The following is a 13,954-nucleotide window of genomic DNA, read 5'->3' as shown; positions in this document are numbered from 1 at the left end:
GGAGTGGGAAGGAAGCGTCCGTGGCCTTAATTATGGTACAGCCCCAGCATTTGCCTAGTGTGAAAATGGGAAACCACGGAATACCATCTTGAGGGCTGCCGACAGTGGGGTTCGAACCCACTATCTCCCGAATACTGGATACTGACCGCACTTAAGCGACTGCAGTTATCGAGCCCGGTGGTCTGGAATTTTAAACGCATCTGGATAATTCTTCTGACTCGGGGACTGGGTGTTTGTTTACCCAACACACACTTCATATTCACACCAACTTACCAACCACCACATAAACATGCAATATTGAATATATTCCTTCACATAGGGTAAGGGTCGTGAAGGGCATCCGACCGTACAAAGAGGCCAAATCCACATGTGCGACCCGGTTCGCACACGCGACCCCAATAGGATGTAGGAAAAGCTGTAGAAGAAGAAAAGATGAATGCCAGCAGCGGATGCTAGGTTTCGTTCTTGCAAAGTTCAGCAAGTGCCTAAATAATATGCAAATGGTCCAGTAATTAACCTGGCACTCATTTATTTGTGCTGTAGGCTAAGCAAACTCATGAGTCATATGCTGCCTTTCCAAAATGGAAGGCTTGTTTCTAAATTTCTTCGTGTATTGATAGGGGATCGAAACCTCCCGCCTTCGGAGAGAACCGAGCTAGCCCCTATTACCCCGGATAGGGGTAAAGAGAAAAATGTTGTTTGTTTACCAACTCTTTTAAGAGACGTCATGGCGTCGGAATTTTGTCCTACAGGAGTTCTTTAACGCGCATGAAATGACACAGAGATGTCACATTTAAACACCCTTAAATGACACCGACCTGAGAAAGGTTCGAACCCCCTATCTTGGGAATGGAATGACAGGGACTGAGGGTGGTGGAGCCCCCAGAAGAAGTAAATACGTTGCGTTTTTTCGGCAAGCAAGTTGAAATTCTCTAATAAGTACAAGTATCCCTTATAAAAACAACAGGTAAGAAATGCTAGGGTTGGTCAATGTACGGGTATGTGACAACGATCTACTGAAAAATGTGTTAACTTTTCTTGTATGGACACCCTATAGCAAGTAAACTTTGGTTCAGGATGTCTGAATCACTATTGGAAGAAGGAAAGATTGCTAAGGTTTTCAACATCCAGAAGATGAGAAAGCAAGTCTTAAAAAATACAACCAAATGGAGAATAAAGCATACCTATCTAATACTGACATTACAGATTTTAACAAATGTCAACTTGATGCACATTCTAGAAATTCTTTGTTCTACTAGTGACTAACTTGCTTCTGCGCAGGAGATTCCGTCCCAGATCTTATGACAAACACAGCAGAACCAAATGACTATTAATGATAAATAATTTGGAATGTAACATACCGTAGTAGACAACAGCAACTGCGAAAAGTGACACTAAATAAAATGAGTAACTCATTGCATTATGTTGCGAATAGCTGTAGTGACATTTCACAGTACCTTCCTGCGTATGGTGAGAGATAGCACTACCCACAGATACGGGATTATTCTTTATCTACGTTTACATGATAAGATAAAGATGTGTAAATTGTTTCGTTGAAGTAACTGATAACATCAGTGTGACTAAGATATTTCACCGGTACCTTCCATCACGTAAGGATAATGGTCGATAGATTGGGGTGCTACTTCGTTCGAAATTCCAGGTTTCAGTGCAGTGTCGCCAACTTATATTTTCAAGTTCCGCTAAATCATTTCGGAAAAGGCTAGGAAAGCAACAGATAGGGAATCTGCCACCTGGGCGACTGCCCTAAATGCAGATCAGTATTGATTGATTGATTGATTGTCAATTCGTACTTCCTTCTGTATCACTGCGGCTATAAAGGTGTGGATAGATTGGGGTGCTACTTCGTTCGAAATTCCAGGTTTCAGTGCAGTGTTGCCAACTTATATTTTCAAGTTCCGCTAAATCATTTCGGAAAAGGCTAGGAAAGCAACAGATAGGGAATCTGCCACCTGGGCGACTGCCCTAAATGCAGATCAGTATTGATTGATTGATTGATTGTCAATTCGTACTTCCTTCTGTATCACTGCGGCTATAAAGGTGTGGATAGATTGGGGTGCTACTTCGTTCGAAATTCCAGGTTTCAGTGCAGTGTTGCCAACTTATATTTTCAAGTTCCGCTAAATACTACTAAAAGTCCGCTAAAATTCCTCCAAGAAATCCGATCTCAAATAATAAGCAATAAAAATGAGCAATAATAATAATAATAATAATAATAATAATAATAATAATGATAATAATAATAATAATAATAATAAAAGTAAATGTCTGCACTCACCTGATCTGTGAGTTTCACTGGGATTAACCCCCTGCCTGCGAGCCGGCGAGCTAAAACTTATAGGAGTTTTAGTGCCGAGTGCAAACTAGGTGAATCTCCTACCTCAAGGGCCACACACAAAACAGGCCAGTTCATTAATCGGTCTTCCTTCATAGCATAAATATAAATGCTACTCTCTCACAGTTTCATTATCTGTCGTCATTCGTCAAGCTTAGATAAGTACCCTTTCCCCACGCATTACAAATTTATGATACCATGATCTCATAACATCACTTCCGAATAACATGTTTTCCTCATGTGACCGCTAGCTCCTGACAAGAAATACGGAATAGCTCAGAGACAGACTGGAGTACAAATTTTTAAAAAAGTAAAATGGATAAAACGCTAAATTCCGCTATAATAAATCTAGAATTCCACGAAAAAATCCGCTGTCCGCTAAATGGTATATTTCTCCGCCGACAGTCTTCTAATTCCGCCAAATTTAGCGGAAAATCCGCCAAGTTGGCAACACTATTTCAGTGTATGAGAGTATGATAGTGATGGCTGTAGTAGTGATTAGGCTATATCTTAATTATTGGAAAGCTGAGGATAAAATTAAGTGTAATCACAGAATTGCCAGCTCCGTGGTCTAGAGGTAGTCTCCCGGAGATTTAAATTATGTACTCAGGAGTGGAGCAGGATTCGATCAGCCTTGTCGGACCAACTGAGAATGTGTATGATACGGGAGGCAGCGGACCCGGACAAGGAAGCTAAGCAATCCGCATTGACCACGTGGGATTCCATTGTCTACATTGGCTCAGCAGCAGTTGTCTTGACAGTCTGTATGTGCCACGAGTTTGTTTATTTCTTTGCTGTTATAGATTTTAATTTGAAGTTCCGACCTCAGTAGCTCAATCCGTTAGTTGTTGACCTTCTGATCTTGAGATAGTGAATTTGATTTCGTCGAAGATAGGTGGAATTTTAAGGCGTTAAAATGGGATAACTCGACGTCGTTGACTTTCGTTACGAAAAGGAATTACAGTCGAACTTCGATATCTCGAACCTCCATTACTCAAATTTTCACTATCTCGAAGTAACTTAATTTTCCCGGCCATTTGTCCTATTCTTCACATGTATACTCGAAATTCGGTTACACGAATTTCTCGATATCTCGAAGCCAACATTTCCTCCGTTGAAGCAAAACATACTCACACTCGAATTTTGTGCAACATGAACTGTGCAATACGGCATTTTTGGTTTGTGAGGAAGAGTTAACGAGTAAAGAACGGGTTACAGTGATGCTGGGAGCTAATATGACGGGAACCGAAAATCTAAAACTTCTAGTCATCGGAAAATCGACGAAGCTTCGCTGTTTCTCGGGTGTGAATTAATTAGTGATACTGGCGAGAAGTTTCAACGTGAAGGGAGGAAAAGTTAACAGTAAGAAATAGAAGGGACTAACGGATATTTTTTCAAAGGTGTTGACGGAGGTATGTTTGTTTCACTACTGTATGTACTGTATACTGTCTTCTAAAAAGTTACCATGATAAGGGTTAGAATTAAAGTGATGCAGTAAAACAGAGTTTGCTTGTATACTTTTAAATACTGTTAAAAATAATTTATTCTGTATAAGCCCGTAGATACAAATTATTCAATTACGTGCTATACATGCTCAACAACGGTATTCTCTATATCTCGAAATTTCGATAGCTCGAAATAAAATTTATCTCCCGAGGTGATTCGAGATATCGATATTTCACTGTACTGCAAGACAACTTCCAGATACCCCGCCGTAAGACAAGACTGTTAACAGTTAGAACAGTTGTCATTCAAATACAATATTTATTTATTTATTTATTCATTTATTTATTCATTTATTTATTTATTTATTTATTTATTTATTTATTTATTTATTTTGAGCAATCGACAAAATATTGTTGCTTTATACTTCAAATTATTTTTAAATTAATTCACCAATCAGGAAGTCCAACGAAGTTCTTCGTGGCTAGAAACAGACTTACGTACTTATTTTAGTTCGTCTTCCTGGCTGTAAATGCTTCCCACTTTCCTTTTTCGGGATATGTTGGTATGGTACAAGAAAGCAGAGCTCCTTTCAATCTCAACTCTAAATGAATTAAATTCCGTGCACTTTATAGAAATCACAAGAGCGCCGACTATAAGATCCTTGTCTACAAAAGCAAGCGAGTTGGCTACTCAGTATGTGCTGTTTAGTTGTAAACCTGCATTCCGGATATGGTAGTTTGAACTATACTGTGGCAGCTCAGAAGATGGCTTTCCGTGCTTTCCTGTTTTCACATTACGCAAATATAGGAACAGTACCTTAATTAAAGCCAGAGCCGCTACCTGAACATTCCTGTCCCACCGTGGCCAGAAGTTCACAGGATGATGTTATGCCTAGCCATTAGCGGAATATCATTGCTTTATGCAAAGAAAATGTACAATACTTCAGAAATATTGTTTTATCCCTGAAAAAAATCAATATGTAAACGTCCAGGAAATGTTGAGTATGGCAAGCAAAATAGTCCAAGGAAATTGACGATCCTTCATGCAAGATTCCATAAGATTTAGAAAACCCTACACGCTTTTAAACTTGGTTAAATAAGCATAGCCCGGCTCCGTGGCTATCTGATCAGCATGCTGGTCTTTGTTCTAGGGAGTCCCGGGTTCAATTTCCGACAGGGTCGGGGATTTTAACTTTCACTGGTTAATTCCTCCGGCTGTCAGGCCGAGTGTGCGTACCGTCCTCAACATTATAATGCATCCTACGCAAGGCCCCATTCTCAAAGACGCATAGGTCGCTCACGAGGGTCAACTCGAAAGATCTGACCCATACCTCTTCGGAAGCTATGCTCCATTGTAACCAAGCATAGAATACGAATAATTTAAGAGTATGTACTAAGGAGTATGCATATCCTCAAAGGACAGTACAGGAAATCTGTCATCTCTTTATAGGATATGAATACCCCTGCAGGAGTGAAAAGTAAAAGCTTCGTATTCACGTAACCTCGGCAATAATCTCTATTCCTGGTCTCCTTTGTCTCCAGGTATTCATTCAGTACTCATTTCTGGTCAAGGCTGAATGGACCTCGGGGCCTATTGTTTCTCCAGAAATGGAAGTGTCGATTCTAAATTCTTCGACTTCCTGACATTCTTTCATGTGAACTGAGTACGACTTTGCTGTATTGGCTACGCAGCCCTAGTAAGGCAAAGGAAAACCTGAAATTGGCAACAAAGTACTGTGCCACTGATAGTGAAAGTAAATGGTTCCAAGATTAGGAATATATTGCTCTTTCATATAAGGAAGTTGAGGCATTTGGCTGACAGCACTGCGTGCTTGATCCGTAAATCCTGTATGATAACTTGTGGGCTTATGGTGTCTGTACTCGTAAATAATTGGAAGTCGGACTGGAAACAAGGCTGATCTACTGACAGAATAAAGAACTACTTTTCAGGACAAGACACGAAGGCTGCACGGTGCCACCGTACAATGGTCCTAGAAAACATGACACTCATAGTACATGGACAGGTACCACGCATAGGGCGATGGGACTGCAGTAGTGAGTCAGACTCCGTGCAGAATGGATGTGACGGGACAAGAGCAACATGCATAAATAAACTTGTCTTTCGTCGGGGTTGCAATGCCGAAGAATGTCATAGCATGTGGGAGCTGTGGGGAATAATGCCCTACCATACCGAACTGTTGCTAGATGGGCAGCAGTATTTCAGCATGGGCATGAAACAAGCGGTGATGTGCATCGCTCCGGAAGACCTCTTAGTGTGCGGGTCGATGTGTCACGTGCAGTAATTACCCAATGCAAGGACGGGGCAGAAGATGGACATTACTTGATTTTAGCTGAAACAGTTATTGAAAAACGAACCGTCCACATAATTTTACGGGAAGATCTTCTTCTGAAAAAAATTGCATCACAGTAGGTGACACGCGCAGCACTGACTTGCTAAAGTGGACACGGTATGGCATATACTCTGACCACTTGGAACGCTACCGGCAGGAAGGCCAGCAAATGTTGGAGAACATAGCGACCGTGGAGGAATTTTGGGCCAGGGCGAGCTCAAACGCCAGTCTGAAGGATGGCGACATGCAGGATTCTCCGTGTAAAACTGCTGGTCATTTATGGTTCACGACGTCAGAGGCATGACTGCGTGTCATTTCGTTCCACACGGCACAACGGTGCAAGCGACGTACTACAAAATATTCCTGCAGAGAGAGTTACGTCGTGCCAGAAGGGACAAACGCCCGGATCATCTCAACAGTGTCAACCTTCTCTCATGACAACGCCAGACCACATGCAATAGAGCTGCACGGAGGAACACCCGCCATACTCACCGGACCTGTCTTGTCAGTGCGATTTAGACCTCATATCCAAAGTGAAAGAACCACTGCGTGGGAGAAGGTTTGGGACACGAGAGGACAACACTGTGAAACGTGAAATTGCAAAATTCACACAAGTTAATAATAATTTCGTGTGGCTATTTCTAGCCGGGTGCAGCCCTTGTAAGGCAGGGGTGGCATCTGCCATGTGTAGGCAACTGCGTGTTATTGTGTCGGAGGATAGTGTTGTGTGTAGTGTGTGGGTTGCAGGGATGTTGGGAACAGCACAAACACCCAGTCCCCGAGCAAAGGAAATTAATCATGTAAGCTTAAAATCTCCGACTTGGCCGGGAATCGAGCCCCGGGCCCTCTGGACCAAAGGCCAGCACGTTAACCATTTAGTCATGTAGCCGGACTTCACATATAGTGAGGAGACTGTTATCCGACGTCTCCCGCACGGTTGGCAAAGTGTTGTGGACACTCTGAGGACTACTTTGAAGGTTTACCGAAAATGTTGCTGTGCTCTGAGAATGAACATGATGTAACAAACAGATTTCATGGCTGACAGTTTCCTCGCTTTATATCCTGCACCTACTCATTATTATTATTATTATTATTATTATTATTATTATTATTATTATTATTATTATTATTATGGAACTATTTTTTTGCTACTTGCTATACGTCACACCGACACAGGTAGGTCTTACGGCGACGATGGGACAGGAAAGGCCTAGGAATGGGAAGGAAGCGGCCGTGGCCTTAATTAAGGTACAGCCCCACCATTTGTCTGGTGTGAAAATGGGAAACCACGGAAAAGCATCTTCAGGACTGCCTACAGTGGGATTCGAACCCACTATCTCCCGGTTGCGAGCTCAGTCATTATTTGTACATTCCACAGCACTTTACGGTGCATATTTCATTAGCCTGGTAGATCCCGTATTCGCGCGGAAAAAGAATAGTTGCCTTGACTTATGACCTAACCCTCGTAAGTACAAAATTCTAATTCACTTGTAGGCCGATGTCCTATGCGTTAGGCCCCTAAAGTCAACAATCATCAGAATTAATTCACTTGTCCTATATTTTAAACAGTTTTCATGAAAATCTCATGTGAAGAATAAGCTTCTTCATAAAAATGAAACATCATTTTTTTGCTACAGTTTTATCGTCGCACCGACTCAGTTAGGTCTTTTGGCAACCATGGGATAGGAAATGGCTACCACTGAGAAATAAGCTTTTGTGGCCTGACGGCATTTGCCTGGTGTGAAAATTGAAAACCACGAAAAACAATATTTTCAGGGCTGCCGACGCTGGGGCCCGAACCCACTAATTTTCCGAATCTAAGCTTAAAGCTACGTCTCTCAAACGGCGCAGGCAACTCACTTGTACATGAAAGTGAAAAAATATATTTATAGTATTAATTACCTGACTTCGCTCACGCAGTTTTAGAGGAACTTTCCCTTAGCCCAAGTGTCAAGTACAAAGGAATTCAGATTAATGCTTATTATTGGTTATTGCTTTAATAGAAGTATTACATAATTATTTGCAATGCCTTTGCTGGCAGGATGTAGTGTTTACAGTGCAGTATGTCTTCTGGTATGGGCTAGAATAAATTTGTTACTTTCATTGACCTGTCTCAGTCTCATCCCTGGCTTTGACATTATGAAAGTGACCGAGGTATGAGCAATTCTAGTAATACCATTCCTTATGCAGCCAATTCCTGTTATGAATGGTGTGAAAATATCTCTCATAGGGTCGGTTGGTGCATGCATTTCAGTGGGCTTGGCAGACATATAAAATAGCAACTTCTGGCTCAGTGAGGAAAGCAACGGGAAACTACTTCACTCCTCATTTCCCTACTACCGGTATGCCATTCAGTGACACCTAGGCTATCTATGACAGCTGTCAGTGGAGCTGTAGAGGATCAAACCAGCCTTCGGGCTGAATACCCAACATACATACAATTATTTACAATGTTTTTATAATTATTACTAATATTACAATTTTATTATATTACCTGCACTAACAGTGATTAAAACACACAAACATAAATGGTTTTGCTAGGGGTTTAACGTAGCATGTTTTCGGCAACACAGGGTGGGGGAAGGGCTAAGAAGGGAAAGGTAGCGGCCGTGGAATTCATTGGAGTACAGCCTCAGCATTTGCGCTAAACGACTGTTGATAACGTTGTCCGTGTGTCGTTTTTGCTAAGCACGTTCCCTGACAAAATGTTTTCTACCTTAATAACGGCCATCCGGAAACTCTTAAAAGAGAAACAATGAAGGAACATTCAACAGAGACACGAAAATAAATTCCTCAGCATCAGTGATCAACACACAATGCTTTTGGTTTTATTATGTAAAGGTAGATGCTATTAGCAATATTACCTCCATTCTAAAACACAAAAACTCCTTGTTAAGACTGCTTTAGGATTTCCACAAAATGAGTAACCGATATTAAACGCCGCTATTGATTAATGCTAAATTTAATTAGACAACGCTGTCCTTCGATTTGCGAACAATGGCCGCATGTGGACAACGGCTCTGCCGAGCGCCTGAAATTAAGGATTCACAAATAATGTACTAGGGGATAAAACTCGAAGATTATTGTATACATAATCGCGAAAACACAGGCTTTTGGACCTCACAAGTTTAGAAGTATAATATCACTAAACTGTATACGAGGAATTAGTTATTCTTCGTCGAAAGTTCTTGAATAATGAAATCAGGAAGAATATGAGAAAAAACGAACAGTTGTTCAATTTGCCATTCAGTGCCCTCATTTTGAGCAAATATGTTGCGTATTAATATTAATAGGGCAAAGGCATATTCTTGAGGATTTTGTTTCCTAAAATACCGATTCCCAAGCATATCTGGCTAATATCTAGTTAGATTTAAGTAAGGTACTGTGTCTTTCATTTTCAGGACTGGTTCACCAACCGCTGCTCGCTCTTTCTCAAGGAAAGTACCAAAGTAAAAAATGTAAAATTTCATCGATATCCAATGTTCTATGAAAATTCGCCATCGATCTTTCATTAGACAGACAGAGACGATGAGCTGCGAAGCGTATTGGTAATCGTCTTGCGTCACGTTCTCAGGATTGTGGTATTTAAATACGACACAGCTGATTGGAGCTGAGGTTTTATCAGACACCTATCAAATACATGGTACTCAATTCGTCTTCTTATCGTCCCCACAATTCTGAGGATTGTGGTCTATGAAGAAATTCATCTGTATAAGTTTCCATCCTACGTAATATTCTCCAAAATGGGTTGCTTGTGTGAGGGATACCCGGGATGCATGCCTTATGCAGGCTGTCCAACGTTTAAGACAGATCTTCTCCGCGACATTTCCTAGGATTAAGAACTACTTGAGACTCCCTTCTCCAATGTTTAACGTAAGTAAATTCAAAAGTGAGCAAATGTTTGGTTTAATGCGTTGTTGAAATTGTGGTTATAGCCACAGAACCTCTAACGTGGAATCTTAAGTATAGAAGAGGATTCTTCAGTTCAAAAATTTCAAATGCTTCGACTGCGATTCTAGTCGTAACCGACTGTAGAGAAGCCATGAGTAAGATTTCACAGCTCCTGTAAGTGAACTCCTGAAGTAATTTATTGAAAAAATGAAATGTCGTATGGCCTTTAGTGCTGGGATATCCCAGGACGGGTTCGGCACGCCAGATACAGGTCTTTCTATTTGACTCCCGTACGCGACCTGCGCGTCATGATGAGGATGGAATGATGATGAAGACAACACATACACCCAGCCCCCGTGCCATTGGAATTAACCAATTAAGGTTAAAATCCCCGACCCGGCCGGGAATCGAACCCAGGACCCTCTGAAACCGAAGGCCAGAACGCTGACCGTTCAGCCAGCGAGTCGGACAAGTAATTTATTGTAACCCGTGAAGTGAGATATGGACAGAAACTCAAACATTTGAGGCTAATAAGCAGCTCGATTCACTCATTACTCTAGTGCTGCAAGGCCATAGTTTTGTGAAGAATATTACTCATGTTCGACATCAATGATCTGCGTGCACTTTATACATTCCATGTTCTCCGTAAATGAACTGTTATGAATGTTGATCATTTAATATAACAAATATTAAAATTCTATCATGGTTCGGCTTTTTATTCATACAGGCCCTATACAAACATGTGATCGAGTAAATTAGAAGAACAGCAAGACTTTCTTGAAGGACATACAATGTCCGATGGAGGAACCATTCACAGCCTGAAATGGTAGTAAGTACGGGCTGTGTAGTTGTAAGTTTAAGTTCGGAAGATAGAAGATTTGGAATCAACCGTCGTCAATAGATGATTTTCTGAGGTTTTTAAATTTCATATCAGGAAAATGCTGTGTTCGTATCTTAATTTAAGGCCATAGATGCTTCCTTCCGAGTCCTAACCCTTTTCTACCGAATCGTAGACGGAAACGTACTTGTGTTTGTGAGGTGTAGAGCAGTAGCAGTAGAGATAACCACCAAAAAACCTTCGAAAAGAGTGGATTCATTTTGCTACTGTTGTTTTCCACCAACCTTTGTGTATGCAAGTGAAAGCAGGATGAACTAAGGAAACCTCAGTCATAAATAATGATGCAGTTGATTTCATGCCCCACTAACTGCTACTATTCGGAGACGCAAAGATGCCGGAATTTTGTCCCACAGAAGTTTTTGTACCTGCCAGTAAATCTACCGACACGAAACAGGCGTATCTGAGTACTTTCAGATACCAGAGGACTGAGCCCACATCGTCCCACGAACTTGAGCTCATAAGGCCAGTGATCTACGTCTGAGCTACTCAGCCTGACTCTCTTATTATTATTATTATTATTATTATTTTTTTTTGCTAGTTGCTTTACGTCGCACCGACACAGATAGGTCTTATGGCGACGATGGGACAGGGAAGGGCTAGGAGTGGGAAGGAAGCGTCCGTGGCCTTAATTAAGGTACAGCTCCAGCATTTGCCTGGTGTGAAAATGGGAAACCACGGAAAATCATTTTCAAGGCTGCCGACAGTGGGGTTCGAATATCTTATTCGTAATTTGGAAGTAACAGACATGAAAGCAGCGAGAATGATTGCTGATACAAATATGTGGGAACAATGGCAGGAAGGTACACAGAATGAGGAGATAAAAGCTAAGAATGTACTCAATGGTTGAAGCTCTGCGAATAAACCGACCTCGGTAGCGAATGGAGGAGGATAGGCTAGAATAATGGACTGAGCCATGGAGGGAAAGAGAGGGAGAAAAGTACGACGATGATTAAAGTGAGTTTTCAATGACAGAGGAGGTGTAGAAGTAAACGAGGCCACACACATGGTTGCGAACAATGGATTGTAGAGGAGCACAGGTAATTCAGAGGCTGAAAGACATAAGTCTATAAGAAAGAAGTATGATGTATGTACGCGGCTGGTTTAATGCCACACTAACACATTCCGATTTTCGGCGACACTGTGATGGGACAGGGGTGGTAGCAGAAAGATAGCGGTCGTGGCATTACTGAAGGTACAGCCCCAGAATTGGCCTAGTGCGAAATGGGAAACGATGGATAACCATCTTCCGGGTGCCGAAGATGGGTTTCGAAACTACTATCTCCCTAATGCAAGCTCATAGCTAAACTATCCTAACTGCGTGGTCATCTATGATTCCTGATACTGTGCCTCTCGAATTATCTCACGAATTCTGTGATATCTTGGAACACTACTCTGTCATGATAACTATTTTCAGGGCTCTCGATGATAGGGTTTGAACCCACCAAGTCTATATTTTAGAAATGTGCGCTGTAGGCTATCGTTAATTGATTTTCAAATCTATCTGTAATGTAACAGACTTTTCCTCCCAGAAAACTGCATAGTTTAAAAATCTTAACTTGTAATTTAAACCACGAATTGTCTGTACAGGTCATGAAAGATGTAGAAAAGTGGAATAAAAAGTTCCAACAATTCGTAACCTCGTCACTAAACGAGTCAGAGTGGATAATTTTATACCCAGTCAATTTTGCCCCTTGGGAATAAACCCTAGGGCCATACACTTTTCCAGAAGTGAAAATGTCCTTTCAATTTTTTTTCTTGCTTCCTGACAGGAGAATCGAACCGAGAGACCAGATCACGTCATTCTAACTTCAGTTTGTGTCTGCTTTATACCAGACAAACCCATAACCGCGAATGTATTCTTGTAAATGATGTAACGTCGCACTACCTCAAATAAGATCTCGGTGACGACAGGTCAGGAAAGGGTTAAGGTTTGGAAGAAAGCGGCCATGGCCTTACTTAAGGTACAGCTCCCAGATTTGCCTGGTGTAAAAATGGGTAACCACGGAAAATTATTTTCAGGGCTCCCGATGATAGGGTTTGAACCCAGCAAGTCTATATTCTAGAAATGCCTGTTGTGGGCTATACATAGTAGATTTTCAAATCAGACTCTAACAGAGCAAATAATACTAAGTTATTTAGCTCGACTATATAATTAGAAAGAACTGAATTACGCCTGTTGTAAATTCGACATGTTATTTATACTGTCACTCTTAAGGAGGATTAAACGTTAAATGAAGCCTGCACGAGAGCCAATAAATTGTTTTACGAGGACGCAAGGCTCCACTAAATAGAGTCAACAGACTTTATCTTGACTGTACCATGGCTCCAGTAAAAGGAGGTGCGTAATCGATACCGCCCAAAAATAAACTTGGAGAGATCGAATTTCCGTTGTTGAAAATGTCCCACTTCCTTTCTTTTGGTAATTCCTTTCTGTTTCTTGAAGCTTGGATAATGGAAGCAGGAGAGAGCATCAAGAAGCTCTATCGACTATCAATATCTCGTGCAGAGTCGATATTAAACGGATGGTGGTGGTTCTACCTAAGCTGCTCCAGTGCTATTAGTAGCATCCTATTCACTGTGGAGATCGAATTGCGTCTGTCACAGACTTTGACAGCTCGGGTCGCTAAAAGAACTCTGTGAGAAGTGTATCTTGATAAAAGTACTCAGAAACTTGCTCATCGTAAAATATTCAAATTATTGGAAAGAAAATATCAACAAGCAGGCTGCTTGGCTGAATGATCAGCATACTAGTCTTCACAGTTCAGAGGGTCCCTGGTTCGATTCCCGATTGGGATGAGGATTTTAACTGCGTAGCCTATAGTTAATTTCCCTAGTTCGGGAACTCGGTGTTTCTGATTGTCTTAATACACATGCTCATACAACACATTATCAAGTACCACGGAAATACACAATGGTGAATACATCCTTCCCTATAGAGTTCTCGCCAGGAAGGGCATACGGCCGTGAAACTAGGCTTAACCCACATTAGTGCCGATCCCATGATTGGGAAAAAGGC

At 41.4% G+C, this 13,954-nt stretch overlaps 1 protein-coding gene across 3 annotated transcripts in view; it reads right to left on the bottom strand.

Annotated features, from left to right (window-relative positions):
• LOC136856900 (fasciclin-3) overlaps positions 1–1,471 on the bottom strand; it is a 330,073-nt gene extending 328,602 nt beyond the window's left edge. For all 3 annotated transcript variants that reach the window (XM_067135125.2, XM_067135126.2, XM_067135127.2), the window contains exon 1: positions 1,362–1,471. In XM_067135125.2, coding sequence (XP_066991226.2) covers positions 1,362–1,416 — 55 coding nt within the window. In that variant the 5' untranslated portion in view covers positions 1,417–1,471. The remainder of the gene's footprint in view (positions 1–1,361) is intronic.
• Positions 1,472–13,954: the final 12,483 nt, after the last annotated feature.

Source organism: Anabrus simplex, chromosome 1 (assembly GCF_040414725.1).
Source record: "Anabrus simplex isolate iqAnaSimp1 chromosome 1, ASM4041472v1, whole genome shotgun sequence".
Classification (NCBI taxonomy): domain Eukaryota; kingdom Metazoa; phylum Arthropoda; class Insecta; order Orthoptera; family Tettigoniidae; genus Anabrus; species Anabrus simplex.
This window is presented reverse-complemented; position numbering and strand designations above follow the sequence as displayed.